Below are 14238 nucleotides of genomic sequence, written 5' to 3' on the forward strand. Positions count from 1 at the left end.
CAATACAGCCTGCTGACGTTTGCCAGTAGCTGCCCCATAATGGGAGACCTGGTGTGCAACAGTGGCAGGTGCGGATGGAGTGTTTGTGCGACTGCGGTCTGTGGACGAGCTCTTGCTTCTGCAGGAGGACGAGGAGGAGGAGGAGGAGGAGGGGGTGCGAACGGCTACAGACAACTGTTTACTAGACCGTGGGCTAGGCAGAACTGTCCCAAACTTGCTGTCCCCTGTGGACCCTGAATCCACCACATTTACCCAGTGTGCCGTGATGGACACGTAACGTCCCTGGCCATGCCTACTGGTCCATGCATCTGTTGTCAGGTGCACCTTTGTGCTCACAGATTGCCTGAGTGCATGGACGATGCGCTCTTTAACATGCTGGTGGAGGGCTGGGATGGCTTTTCTGGAAAAAAAGTGTCGACTGGGTAGCTCGTAGCGTGGTACAGCGTAGTCCATCAGGTCTTTGAAAGCTTCGCTTTCAACTAACCGGTAGGGCATCATCTCTAACGAGATTAGTCTAGCTATGTGGGCGTTCAAACCCTGTGTACGCGGATGCGAGGCTAAGTATTTCCTTTTTCTAACCATAGTCTCATGTAGGGTGAGCTGGACTGGAGAGCTGGAGATCGTGGAACTAGCGGGGGTGCCGGTGGACATGGCAGACTGAGAGACGGTGGGAGATGGTATTGTTGCCGCCGGTGCCCTAGATGCAGTGTTTCCTACTACGAAACTGGTGATTCCCTGACCCTGACTGCTTTGGCCTGGCAAAGATACCTGCACAGATACAGCAGGTGGTGCGCTAAATGGTGGTCCTACACTGCCGGAAGGGATGTTGCGTTGATGACTAGCTTCATTGGCCGAGGGTGCAACAACCTTAAGGGACGTTTGGTAGTTAGTCCAAGCTTTCAAATGCATGGTGGTTAAATGTCTATGCATGCAACTAGTATTGAGACTTTTCAGATTCTGACCTCTGCTTAAGGAAGTAGAACATTTTTGACAGATGACTTTGCGCTGATCAATTGGATGTTGTTTAAAAAAATGCCAGACTGCACTCTTTCTAGCATCGGATACCTTTTCAGGCATTGCAGACTGAGCTTTAACCGGATGGCCACGCTGTCCTCCACCAGGTTTTGGCTTTGCCACGCGTTTTGGGCAAGATACGGGCCCGGCAGATGGAACCTGTGGCGATGTTGATGCCTGCTGCGGCCCCTCCTCCTCCTCTGCTTCAGAACTGCTGCCGCCTGCACCCTGTTCCCCCAATGGCTGCCAATCGGGGTCAAGAACTGGGTCATCTAATAACTCTTCTTGTACCTCCTGCGCAACTTCGTCTGTGTCACCGTGTCGTTTGGTGGTATAGCGTTCGTGATGGGGCAACATAGTCTCATCAGGGTCTGATTCTTGATCAGCACCCTGCGAGGGCAATGTTGTGGTCTGAGTCAAAGGACCAGCATAGTAGTCTGGCTGTGGCTGTGCGTCAGTGCACTCCATGTCAGATTCAACTTGTAATGGGCATGGACTGTTAACTGCTTCACTTTCTAAGCCAGGGACGGTATGTGTAAAGAGCTCCATGGAGTAACCCGTTGTGTCGCCTGCTGCATTCTTCTCTGTTGTTGTTTTTGCTGAAGAGGACAAGGAAGTGACTTGTCCCTGACCGTGAACATCCACTAACGACGCGCTGCTTTTACTTTTACCAGTTTCACGAGAGGAGGCAAAAGAGCTAGAGGCTGAGTCAGCAAGATAAGCCAAAACTTGCTCTTGCTGCTCCGGCTTTAAAAGCGGTTTTCCTAATCCCAGAAAAGGGAGCGTTCGAGGCCTTGTGTAGCCGGACGACGAACCTGGCTCCACAGCTCCAGACTTAGGTGCAATATTTTTTTCCCCACGACCACCTGATGCTCCACCACTACCACTACCCTCATTACCAGCTGACAATGAACGCCCCCGGCCACGACCTCTTCCACTAGACTTCCTCATTGTTTTAAAAACGTAACCAAACTAACGTTATTTGTTGCAGTCACACAACTTACACGGTGAGCTATAACTTCAGTATGATTTAGCTACCCCTTTACAGGTTGGTGAGACCACAGCGAAAATCAGGCCCAATGTTACACACTCTGTTTTTGGTGGCTGCAAATTAGAGAGATGCCCCACACGCAGGACTGTCACTGAAGCACAAATGTTAATATTAATGTCACACTATTATTTTTTTTTTTTTTTTTTTTTTTTCAGGAACACTTTAGAAACCCCAAAAAAAAAAAAAAATAGATTTTTGCAGGGAGAATTTAGAAAACAAATGTAACAAACTATATGCTTTCTATGGGCCACTGAGTGAGAGATGACGCACACAGGAATCAGGAGTGGCACACAAGCCCAGAGGCCAATATTTTTCTACCAATGATTGATGGAGTTATTTTCTCTGGTAGATTTTGGAACCCAAATCAAGGAAAAAAAATATAGGCTTTCTATGGACCACAATTGGAGAGAGAGAGAGAGAGAGATGGCACACCCAGGAGTCAAGACTGGCACACAAGCAGAAAGGCCAATATTAATCTCCCATTTTTTGGGGGGGTTTGTTTTTTTTGTTTTTTTTTTTTTTCAGGGAGACTTTAGAAAAAAAAATAATAAAAAAAATATGATTTTATCAGGAAGAATTTAGAAACCAAATAAAATAAAATGATTTTTTCAGGGAGAATTTATAAAACAAATAAAAACAAAAATAGGCGTTCTATGGCCCACTGACTGAGAGATGACGCACACAGGAGTCAGGAGTGGCACACAAGCCCAGAGGCCAATATTTTTCTACCAATGATTGATGGAGTTATTTTCTCTGGTAGATTTTGGAACCCAAATCAAGGAAAAAAAATATAGGCTTTCTATGGACCACAATTGGAGAGAGAGAGAGAGAGAGAGAGAGAGAGATGGCACACCCAGGAGTCAAGACTGGCACACAAGCAGAAAGGCCAATATTAATCTCCCACTGTTTTTTTTGGTTGTTTTTTTTTTTTTTTTTTCAGGGAGACTTTAGAAAAAAAAATAATAAAAAAAATATGATTTTATCAGGAAGAATTTAGAAACCAAATAAAATAAAATGATTTTTTCAGGAAGAATTTATAAAACAAATAAAACCAAAAATAGGCGTTCTATGGCCCACTGACTGAGAGATGACGCACACAGGAGTCAAGACTGGCACACAAGCAGAAAGGCCAATATTAATCTCCCACTGTTTTTTTTTTTTTTTTTTCAGGGAGACTTTAGAAAAAAAAATAATAAAAAAAATATGATTTTATCAGGAAGAATTTAGAAACCAAATAAAATAAAATGATTTTTTCAGGGAGAATTTATAAAACTAATAAAACAAAAAATAGGCGTTCTATGGCCCACTGAGTGAGAGATGACGCACACAGGAGTCAAGACTGGCACACAAGCAGAAAGGCCAATATTAATCCCCCACTGTTTTTTTTGTTTGTTTTTTTTTTTGTTTTGTTTTTTTCAGGGAGACTTTAGAAAAAAAAATAATAAAAAAAATATGATTTTATCAGGAAGAATTTAGAAACCAAATAAAATAAAATGATTTTTTCAGGGAGAATTTAGAAAACAAATAAAACCAAAAATAGGCGTTCTATGGCCCACTGACTGAGAGAGAGAGAGAGAGAGATGGCACGCTTAGTACTGGCACACAAGCCCAAAGGGCAATATTAATCTCCCTTTTTTTTTCAGGGAGAATTTCTAAAACCCCAAAAAAAAAAAAAATAGGCTTTCTATGGCCCACTATTTGTGAGAGAGATGGGACGCTCAGGACTGGCACAGATGGCACGCTCACAACTGGCACACAAGCCCAGAGGCCAATATTAATCTCCCTTTTTTCAGGGAAAATTTATAAAACCAAAAAAAAAATTAAATAGGCTTTCTATGGCCCACTATTTGTGAGAGAGATGGCACGCTCACAACTGGCACAGATGGCACGCTCACAACTGGCACACACGCCCAGAGGCCAATATTAATCTCCCTTTTTTCAGGGAAAATTTATAAAACCAAAAAAAAAATTAAATAGGCTTTCTATGGCCCACTATTTGTGAGAGAGATGGCACGCTCAGGGCTGGCACAGATGGCACGCTCACAACTGGCACACAACCCCAGAGGCCAATATTAATCTCCCTTTTTTTCAGGGAGAATTTATAAAACCAAAAAAAAAAATTAAATAGGCTTTCTATGGCCCACTATTTGTGAGAGAGATGGCACGCTCAGGGCTGGCACAGATGGCACGCTCACAACTGGCACACAAGCCCAGAGGCCAATATTAATCTCCCTTTTTTCAGGGAAAATTTATAAAACCAAAAAAAAAATTAAATAGGCTTTCTATGGCCCACTATTTGTGAGAGAGATGGCACGCTCAGGACTGGCACAGATGGCACGCTCACAACTGGCACACAAGCCCAGAGGCCAATATTAATCTCCCTTTTTTCAGGGAAAATTTATAAAACCAAAAAAAAAATTAAATAGGCTTTCTATGGCCCACTATTTGTGAGAGAGATGGCACGCTCACAACTGGCACAGATGGCACGCTCACAACTGGCACACAAGCCCAGAGGCCAATATTAATCTCCCTTTTTTCAGGGAAAATTTATAAAACCAAAAAAAAAATTAAATAGGCTTTCTATGGCCCACTATTTGTGAGAGAGATGGCACGCTCAGGACTGGCACAGATGGCACGCTCACAACTGGCACACAACCCCAGAGGCCAATATTAATCTCCCTTTTTTTCAGGGAGAATTTATAAAACCAAAAAAAAAAATTAAATAGGCTTTCTATGGCCCACTATTTGTGAGAGAGATGGCACGCTCAGGGCTGGCACAGATGGCACGCTCACAACTGGCACACAAGCCCAGAGGCCAATATTAATCTCCCTTTTTTCAGGGAAAATTTATAAAACCAAAAAAAAAATTAAATAGGCTTTCTATGGCCCACTATTTGTGAGAGAGATGGCACGCTCAGGGCTGGCACAGATGGCACGCTCAGGACTGGCACACAAGCCCAGAGGCCAATATTAATCTCCCTTTTTTTCAGGGAGAATTTATAAAACCCAAAAAAAAATAAAATAGGCTTTCTATGGCCCACTATTTGTGAGAGAGATGGCACACTCAGGGCTGGCACACAAGCCCAAAGGCTAATATTAATCTCCCACTGTATTTTTATCAGGGAGAATTTATACACCCCACAAAAAAAAATACAGAAAAATGAAAAGGCTTTCTATGGCCCACTATGTGAGAGAGATGGCACACACAGGGATGGCACTCTAGCAGAAATGCCAAATTGCCAATCTTAATCTCCCACCAAAAAAAAAAAAAAACAGGGAATGTCCTACAATTACTATCTCCCTGCCTGCAGTAATCTCAGCCAGGTATGGCAGGCAGCAATAAGGAGTGGACTGATGCACAAATCAAATAAAAAGTGTGGACAAACAAAAAAGATAGCTGTGCAGAAAGGAAGGAACAAGAGGATTTGTGCTTTGAAAAAAGCAGTTGGTTTGCACAGCGGCGTACACACAGCAATGCAGCTATCAGGGAGCCTTCTAGGGCAGCCCAATGAGCTACAGCGCTGAGGGGGGAAAAAAAAAAAAAAACTTCCACTGTCCCTGCACACCGAGGGTGGTGTTGGACAGTGCAAATCGCTGCAGCACAAGCGGTTTTGTGGTTAATGGACCCTGCCTAACGCTATCCCTGCTTCTGACAAAGCGGCAGCAACCTCTCCCTAAGCTCAGATCAGCAGCAGTAAGATGGCGGTCGGCGGGAACGCCTCTTTATAGCCCCTGTGACGTCGCAGACAGCAAGCCAATCACTGCAATGCCCTTCTCAAAGATGGTGGGGACCAGGACCTATGTCATCACGCTGCCCACACTCTGCGTTTACCTTCATTGGCTGAGAAATGGCGCTTTTCGCGTCATTGAAACGCGACTTTGGCGCGAAAGTCGCGTACCGCATGGCCGACCACGCACAGGGGTCGGATCGGGTTTCATGAAACCCCGACTTAGCCAAAAGTCGGCGACTTTTGAAAATGTTCGACCCGTTTCGCTCAACCCTACTCGTGGGTGTATGCCATCCGGACCCGGAGATTTATCTATTTTAATCTTATTTAGCCGGTTTCGCACCTCTTCTTGGGTTAGATTGGTGACCCTTAATATAGGGTTTTCATTGTTTCTTGGGATTTCACCTAGCATTTCATTTTCCACCGTGAATACCGTGGAGAAGAAGGTGTTTAATATGTTAGCTTTTTCCTCGTCATCTACAACCATTCTTTCCTCACTATTTTTTAAGGGGCCTACATTTTCAGTTTTTATTCTTTTACTATTGATATAGTTGAAGAACAGTTTGGGATTAGTTTTACTCTCCTTAGCAATGTGCTTCTCTGTTTCCTTTTTGGCAGCTTTAATTAGTTTTTTAGATACTTAGCTGCTTTTTTCTTGCCATAATACAAATTCTAACAGTCTATTCAGTAGGACTATCAGCTGTGTATCTACCAGACTTCTGCACAACACAACTGATGGTCCCAACCCCATTTACAAGGCAAGAAATCCCACGTATTAAACCTATTGCAAAACAATGGGGAGACAAAGAGCGCAATAGGGTCTTATCCACATTACACAGAGGAGAATATACACCAAATTTGCTCACCTGGTTAGGATGAAATTAGAGCATATAGATAGCGGCTGCTGCAGATCCACAGAAAATAATGTCTTCAAAGGGAGATTTGTAGTTAAAATTCTGCGCTGCTGCTAAGATGAATTTCGGGAGAGTATATTTGATTCACAGTGGTTTTATTCAACGCGTTTCAGGGGTCTCATGCCCCCTTCATCAGGAAATACCACCTTATTATTATTATTATTAAACCTGACAGGGCACACCTGTGAAGTGAAAACCATTTCCGGTGACTACCTCTTGAAGCTCATCAAGAGAATGCCAAGAGTGTGCAAAGCAGTCATCAAAGCAAAAGGTGGCTACTTTGAAGAACGTAGAATATAAGACATAATTTCAGTTGTTTCACACTTTTTTTTAAGTATATAATTCCACATGTGTTAATTCATAGTTTTGATGCCTTCAGTGTGAATGAACAATTTTCATAGTCATGAAAATACAGAAAAATCTTTAAATAATTAGGTGTGTCCACACTTTTGGTCTGTACTGTATATTATATACACACGCATATAAAAAATTTCCTTTTCACCCCCCAATGGGGGTGGTCTTTTTTGTCCGTTCTCGTTCTTGGGTCTTCTACCAGAGGCTTGGGAGTTTGAGGGTTCTGTGCAGGATATTCATTGTTCCCAGCATTGCACTTTTCTGGATAGAGAGTTCAGATGTTGCTACTGGGATCTGTTGTAGCCATTTTCCCAAGTTAGGAGTCACTGCTCCAAGTACTGCTATCACCAATGGAATCACCATTGCCTTCCTCTTCCACATCTTCTCCAGTTCTCCTTTGAGGCCTTGGTATTTCTCCAGCTTCTCATATTTAGAGATGGGTGTACACCTGCATGTTTGGATCTGGCAGGTTCAGCCAAACAGTTACAAAAAGTTTGGGTACCAGAACAGTACCTGGACCCGAACCAGGACCCCATTTACTTGAAAGGGCGGCCCAAACATCCAGTGTTTGCTGCACTGTAATGTGCATGACTGCTGTGCCCAGCAAACACCGCTTCTGATCAGTGGTGAAATCATCCCCGCTGGAAAGAGAACTGCAGTTCCCACACTGTCAGAAGACAGCGGGAGCACTCAGCTGTGATCGGAGGTATAAAGTTTACTTCCGGTCACTGGTGTCAGCTGATGGGACAACTGCTCCCATCATCTGACACCTGCTGCTGCTAATTACAGCAAGAACAGGAGTAGCGGATGGGAAAATTCATCAGCTGCTCCTGTGCTGTAAATAAATAATTAAAAAAAATGGTGTGGGTTCCCCTGTTTTTTTTGTTAACCAGCCAGGCAAAACTCACAGCTGGGGGCTGCAGCCCTCAGCTGTCAGCTTCAGCAAGGATAGATATAAAGAATTGAGGTGTCCCCATGCTGTATGTTTTCTCCTCCTGACTCAACCGCCTTGTAGCCAACCATCATCCCCCCTGGCCTCTGGGCGCTCCTCTCTTTCTCCTGATGTCACCAATGCATGCTCTCTGCCATCAGTTCCTTACATCGGGTGATGTAAGGATATCACGCCTGCATGTAGCGGAGGCCCCAGATCCCGCCCCGCAGTGTGTTGATGATGTATTCACACTGCAGGGCTGGGAATCTGGCACCTGCGCAGTGAGGATCTCTGGAGGAAAGAGGCGGAGGGAGATGGGGACAGGCACAGAGATCCGCACTGCGTAGGTGCCAGGTTCCCAGCCCCACAGTGTGAATACATCATAACACACTGCGGGGCGGGATCTGGGGCCTCTTCTACATGCAGGCGCGATACCCTTACATCACCCGATGTAAGTTTCCGGGCAGCGCGCACAGTGGAGTATATCCGCCTGCACTCTGTGGATGTATGCAGATGTGTTTTGACGCTGGGCCGACCGCAACAAAATGCAACATGCCGAGGCATCACATACATCCGCATGGCCTGCATACCCAATGTTAAAGATAAGGTACGCAAGATCCATGCAGATGTAGGTGGAGCTGAAGGAAGAGATGCGGAGGTGGGCGGGGCTCAACAGAGGAAGAAGGCTGCCATCGGCAGCCCTGCCGAATGCTAGTGCGAAGCTAGCCTAAGTCTCACATGCACACAGTTTAGGTTAATTTGTGTAATCCTGCTCCCACCTCTGAGTACTGTCAGAAATCTGCCAATCAAGGGTGTGGGCAGAGTCATACACAGCTCAGAAATATTAGTAATGCTACGTCTACAATACATCAGGCAAAACATGGACTCTACCATTAGAATCAGGATCTCCACCCTTTTGTCATGCTGCTCTCAGATGTATTAGCAGAAACCTGCATGCACAGAAACATAAAAGTCTTCAAAAACACCTCTAGTAAAAATGGATCCACTAGAAACTGGACAAAAACATAAGTGAAACGGAAACAAAAGTGTGCATCCATCTTTCTTCCATTTGCAATGGATTCTTAGTACTGGATCTGCTTCGAATAGATGACAACTGTACGTGTGAACAGATTTACATTGAAAGATTAATGTGAATGAACATTCATAAGAATGCATGTTTCATGATAATCTTACAGACTAAACAGGCTGCTGATCACTCTATAAAAGAACAAAATGTTAGTTTGTTGAGCGAAATGATTTTTTGTGCTGTACAAATGATGATCATTCTTGACAGCGCATACTTTTGTGTAAAAAAAAGACTTGCACTGCCGAAAGCAATGGCAGCCACTGCGCACAGAGCAATCCATAACTGATTGTTCACTGTGGATTACTATCCTGGGTCTACCTGTATAAAGAGGTTATTAAATGACTGCCGGTCAGTAAATACTTACCTATCAGTGGTCGTTTAATGCCGCCGGTCAGTTCATATAAACCAACCTTAATTCAGCATCAGTTTATTTGATTTGCAATTGAAAAGAAAATGACAGGTCTGGGAAACGTAGGTATGCATATTATGTGTAGTGACAGATTAGAGTCAAGATTTATCCATTTCTCTCCATGTTGTGAGCACTAATTCACTAATCTCTAAGGTTTCTAATCTTTCAATCTCATTTCTACTATTGTGCAAGACACTCACAAGTCAAACATCACATAAGCATGTGTTCCACTAAATAACAGAGATGTTTCACCGTAGTAATGAAATGGAACTTGTCATGGTTCGACAGAGGGTATTAAGATCCTGTGACATGTGTAGGTTGAAAGGTTAAGGTAAAACATTTTTCATTAATGAGTAACATAAACATTTATAAGGCACAGCTGGTTTAGTACTCAGAACTGTAAGACAAGTTCCTTGGAGGCATGTAGCAGAAATGGCAGAATTTGAAGAAATCATTGGTTTATGGCCTGTTTCTGCCTGGAGGAAGTAACAGCAGTTATAGATTATCACAGTGATTATGACTGGAGTCTTATCTCTGCTAAAACTTTCCACTGTACAAATATTTCTAGAGACTAACAGCAAAAAAGCTCTACTTATGGCCTTTTGAAGAAAATGGTCTACACTATAAAAGTATAAATATACAGTGGGGGAAATAAGTATTTGATCCCTTGCTGATTTTGTAAGTTTGCCCAGTGACAAAGACATGAACAGTCTATAATTTTAAGGGTAGATTAATGTTAACATTGAGAGATAGATTATCAAAAATAAAATCCAGAAAATCAAATTGTATAAATTTCCAAATTTTTGCCAAATTTCCATTTTTTTCACAAATAAACACAAATCATATCAAATAAATTTTACCACTGACATGAAGTACAATATGCCATGAAAAAAAAGAGTCTCAAAATCACCGGGATCCGTTGAAGCGTTTCAGAGTTATTACCTTATAAGTTGACAGTGGTCAGAGTTGTTAAAATTGGCCCAGTCATTAATGTGCAAGCTACCCTCGGGGTAAAGAGGTTAAAGGAAACCTGTCATGAAAAATGTATACTTCAAACCCATTGTAGAAATCTATTTTGCAGTTTCTGAGATATCCAGTGTTGGCAACTTATGCAATTGAGCCGTAAGTGCTTCAAAAAGAAGAATTGCACTTGCAGCTCCTCTTACAAAGATTTTGACTATTGCCAGATACAACCGAGACACATTTGAGATGGACGGTGACGAACTGGAAGTTGTAAAGGATTTCAAAATACTCAGATCAATGATCAATCAAGATGCAGCGACAACACCAGAAGTCAATAGGAGAATAGCTATGGGCAAATCAACAATGAAGTCACTGGAGAAGGTCTTCAAATCAAGGAACCTTTCACTGGTAATAAAGACACGGCTCGTACATAGTTTGGTCTTTTTTACAGTAACATACAGATGCAAAAACCTGAACGATAAAGAAGCAAGACAAAAGAAGAATTAATGTCTTTGAAATGTGGTGCTGGAGAAGGATGTTATTAATATAATGGTTGGGAAAAACAACAAGCAAATCAATTTTGAAAGAAATCAAGTCTGACATGTCACTTGAAGCAAGGAACACCAAGCTACGATTTGCCTACTTTGGATACATCATAAAAAGATAACAATCAATGTAGTAGGACATGATGATCAGAATAATAGAAGGATCAAGGTGAAGAGGAGGATCAGCCACCCAATGGCTTTATACAATCAAGATTACGGAGGAGAAAACCCTGGTGGACCTATCCAGGCTTGCACAAGCTCGATCTTCCTACAGATCATTCATCCATCAAGTCGCCATGGCTCAAGATAAAGCCAAAGGGCATGAAAATATATACACACCAGGTGAAATAAGTATTGAACACGTCTCAAATTTTCTAAGCAAATGCATTTCTAAAGGTGCTATTGACATGACATTTCCATCAGATGTCGGTAATAACTCATCCAATCCACACAGGCAAAGAAATCCAATCATAAATGTCCATAAATTAAATTATGTGTAATAATGAGAAATAACACAGGGGAAAAGTATTTAACACATGAAGAAAGAAATGTGCAAAAAGCCATGGAAAGATATGACATCAGCTGAAATCTATCAGTAATTAGAAGATTTCTGACAGACGATTGAAAAGAATTATCAAAAGAGTTGTCCAAGCGCCAAGGAATATCTATGGAGACCTACAGAAATACCTGGATTCAGCAGGTACAATTGTTTCAAAGAAAACTATAAGTAATGCACTGAACCTCCATGGCCTGATTGGACAAATGTACCAAGACATTCTTCATAAATATCTGCTGCCACCTACCAGGATGATGAAGACTCAAAAATGATGGACATTTCAACAAGACAATGATCCCAAACACACAACCAATGAAATGCTCAATTTACCTCAGAGAAAGAAAATAAAGCTGCTAGAATGACCCAGCCAATCACCAGACCTAAATCCAGTAGAACATTTCTGGAGGGAGCTAAAGCTCAGAGTTCATAGAAGGAGTCCATGGAACCTTAAGGATTTTAAGAGTGTATGTCTGAAAGATTGGGCTGAAATCACACCTGAGCAATACATGCGTCTAGTTGCTCCATGCGTGAGGTGTCTTGAAGCTGTCATCACCAACAAAGGCTTTTGTACGAAGTATTAAGTAAACTTCAAATGGCATGTTTAATACTTATTTTCTGTGTCATTTCTCATTATTACATATAACTTAATTAATGGACATATATGGATTGATTTTTTGCCTGTGTAGATTGGATGGCTTCTCTGGTGAGGACCTTTAGAGATATACTTAGAAAATTGGTGACTTGTTCAATACATTTTACCCGCTATGAAACATGTAAAATCCATGTTCCATGTTGTAATCTATGAATTCTATAAGTAAAGTACGATACCAACATTGCTAAAAGTCTTCTCTGTATAATCCAAAATTTCTACTATTTAACATTTTGTCAATGTTTCATTTTTATCTGGTTAGAAAGTTGTAGAAATTTTAGTAAGTTTCATTTCTTTAGTCGTACATTCAGTGTGATATTAGTGGATTTGCAAGGCTAAAACTTGTCTTTCTGTTCATTATAGGGTTGATAGACAGTTCGGGAATTAAGCTGTACTACACACCCCATATACGAAAATATGATGCTGGTGTTTTAGAAGCAGGCATTTGGGTCAGCCTGTATCACATGATTCCACCAGGTATGCCTGCATTCAGCTCCGAAGGACACTGCACTATGGAATGTTTGGAAGAGGTGTGTGTAGTCACTTTTATTTTATTCCTCAAAGAGCGTGGCAGAAAGTCTGCAAATTCTGATGTACTGTATGTGTTCTACAAGAAAATAATACCTGTTCAGTCCAGTTTATTTAACCCCTTAACCCCCGGAGCTTTTTTCGGTTTTGCATTTTCTATTTTCGCTCCCTTCTTCCCAGAGTTATAACGTTTTCATTTTTCCGTCAATATGGCCATGTGAAGGCTTGCTTTTTGTGGGACAAGTTGTACTTTTGAATAACACCATTGCTTTTACCATGTCATGTACGGGAAAAAAAATTGCAAGTGCAATGAAATTGCAAAAAAAGTGCAATCTCACATTTGTTTTTTCTTTGACTAATTTGCTAGGTTCACTTAATGATAAAGCTGACTTGCCATTATGATTCTACAGGTAATTACGAGTTCATAGACACAAAACATGTGTAGGTTCTTTTTAATCTAAGTGGTGAAAAAAAATTCCAAACTTTGCTAAAAAAAGAAAAATTGTGCCAGTTTCCGATACCCGTAGCATCTCAATTTTTCGTGATCTTGGGTGAGGGCTTATTTTTTGCGTGCTGAGCTGACGTTTTTAATGATACCATTTTGGTGCAGTTATGCAAACTACTGCAGTGCGAAGGCGCTAGGCCTCTCTGACCTTTCCTGGCGCCTTTGCACTGCAGTACTTTGCTCTGCCCTTAACAGGGCAGAGAAAGTATGCCTGCGCCAGAGCTGCGGCGTGAAGACAAGAAGAGGACGTCATCATAAGAAGATAGGAGGCCCCAGACCGGACCACAACGCCCATCGGACCCGGACTGCAGCGAGATCGCCCCTGGGTGAGTGCAATATAACATCTTTTCTCATCTTTCAGGATACATCAGGGGCTTATCTACAGCATTACAGAATGCTGTAGATAAGCCCCTGATGCCGGTGGCCGCATCTCATCTTCGATGGGGTGACAGGTTCCCTTTAAGTACAAAGATCAAGGGTGGTCAATATATGGTGATCTGAAAGTTTTATCTTTGCTCCTTTTTGACTGAATGATATAGCCGGGATTGGACTCATCACTAGAGCCAAAAAACTTGGTCAATCTGAATATCTTTGCAACCTGGACTCAGGAACACATTTGTGTAATGTTTAGTTGATCCCACTAAAGTTCTCCTGCCACCACTCCACATTAAGCTTGGACTGATGAAGCAGTTCATGAAAGCTCTACCGAAAGGAGGAGAGACTTGTAAGTACCTGCGTACCAAGTTTCAGGGACTGTTTGAAGTAGAACTGAAAGAAGGTATTTTTGTGGGTCTGGATATCTGGAAACTTAAGAAAGATTATGCATTCAAAACAAAAATGAAATCTGTTGAGAAAAGGGCTTGAGCTTCTTTTAAAGAAGTAATTAAGAAATTTTTAGATAACAATAAAAATCCAGAGTCCATCATGGGGAACATGCTGAAACGTTTCAAAGCTTTGGGTTGTCTGATGAATTACATTACAAAGTTACATTTTTTACATTCCCA

General features: G+C 41.9%; 1 protein-coding gene across 2 annotated transcripts in view; it reads left to right on the plus strand.

The window, feature by feature from the left end:
• MOXD1 (monooxygenase DBH like 1) overlaps positions 1-14238 on the plus strand; it is a 240462-nt gene that overhangs the window by 187175 nt on the left and 39049 nt on the right. For both annotated transcript variants that reach the window (XM_069726006.1, XM_069726007.1), the window contains exon 7: positions 12565-12731. In XM_069726006.1, coding sequence (XP_069582107.1) covers positions 12565-12731 — 167 coding nt within the window. The remainder of the gene's footprint in view (positions 1-12564; positions 12732-14238) is intronic.

This window comes from Ranitomeya imitator, chromosome 5, assembly GCF_032444005.1.
Source record: "Ranitomeya imitator isolate aRanImi1 chromosome 5, aRanImi1.pri, whole genome shotgun sequence".
NCBI lineage: Eukaryota > Metazoa > Chordata > Amphibia > Anura > Dendrobatidae > Ranitomeya > Ranitomeya imitator.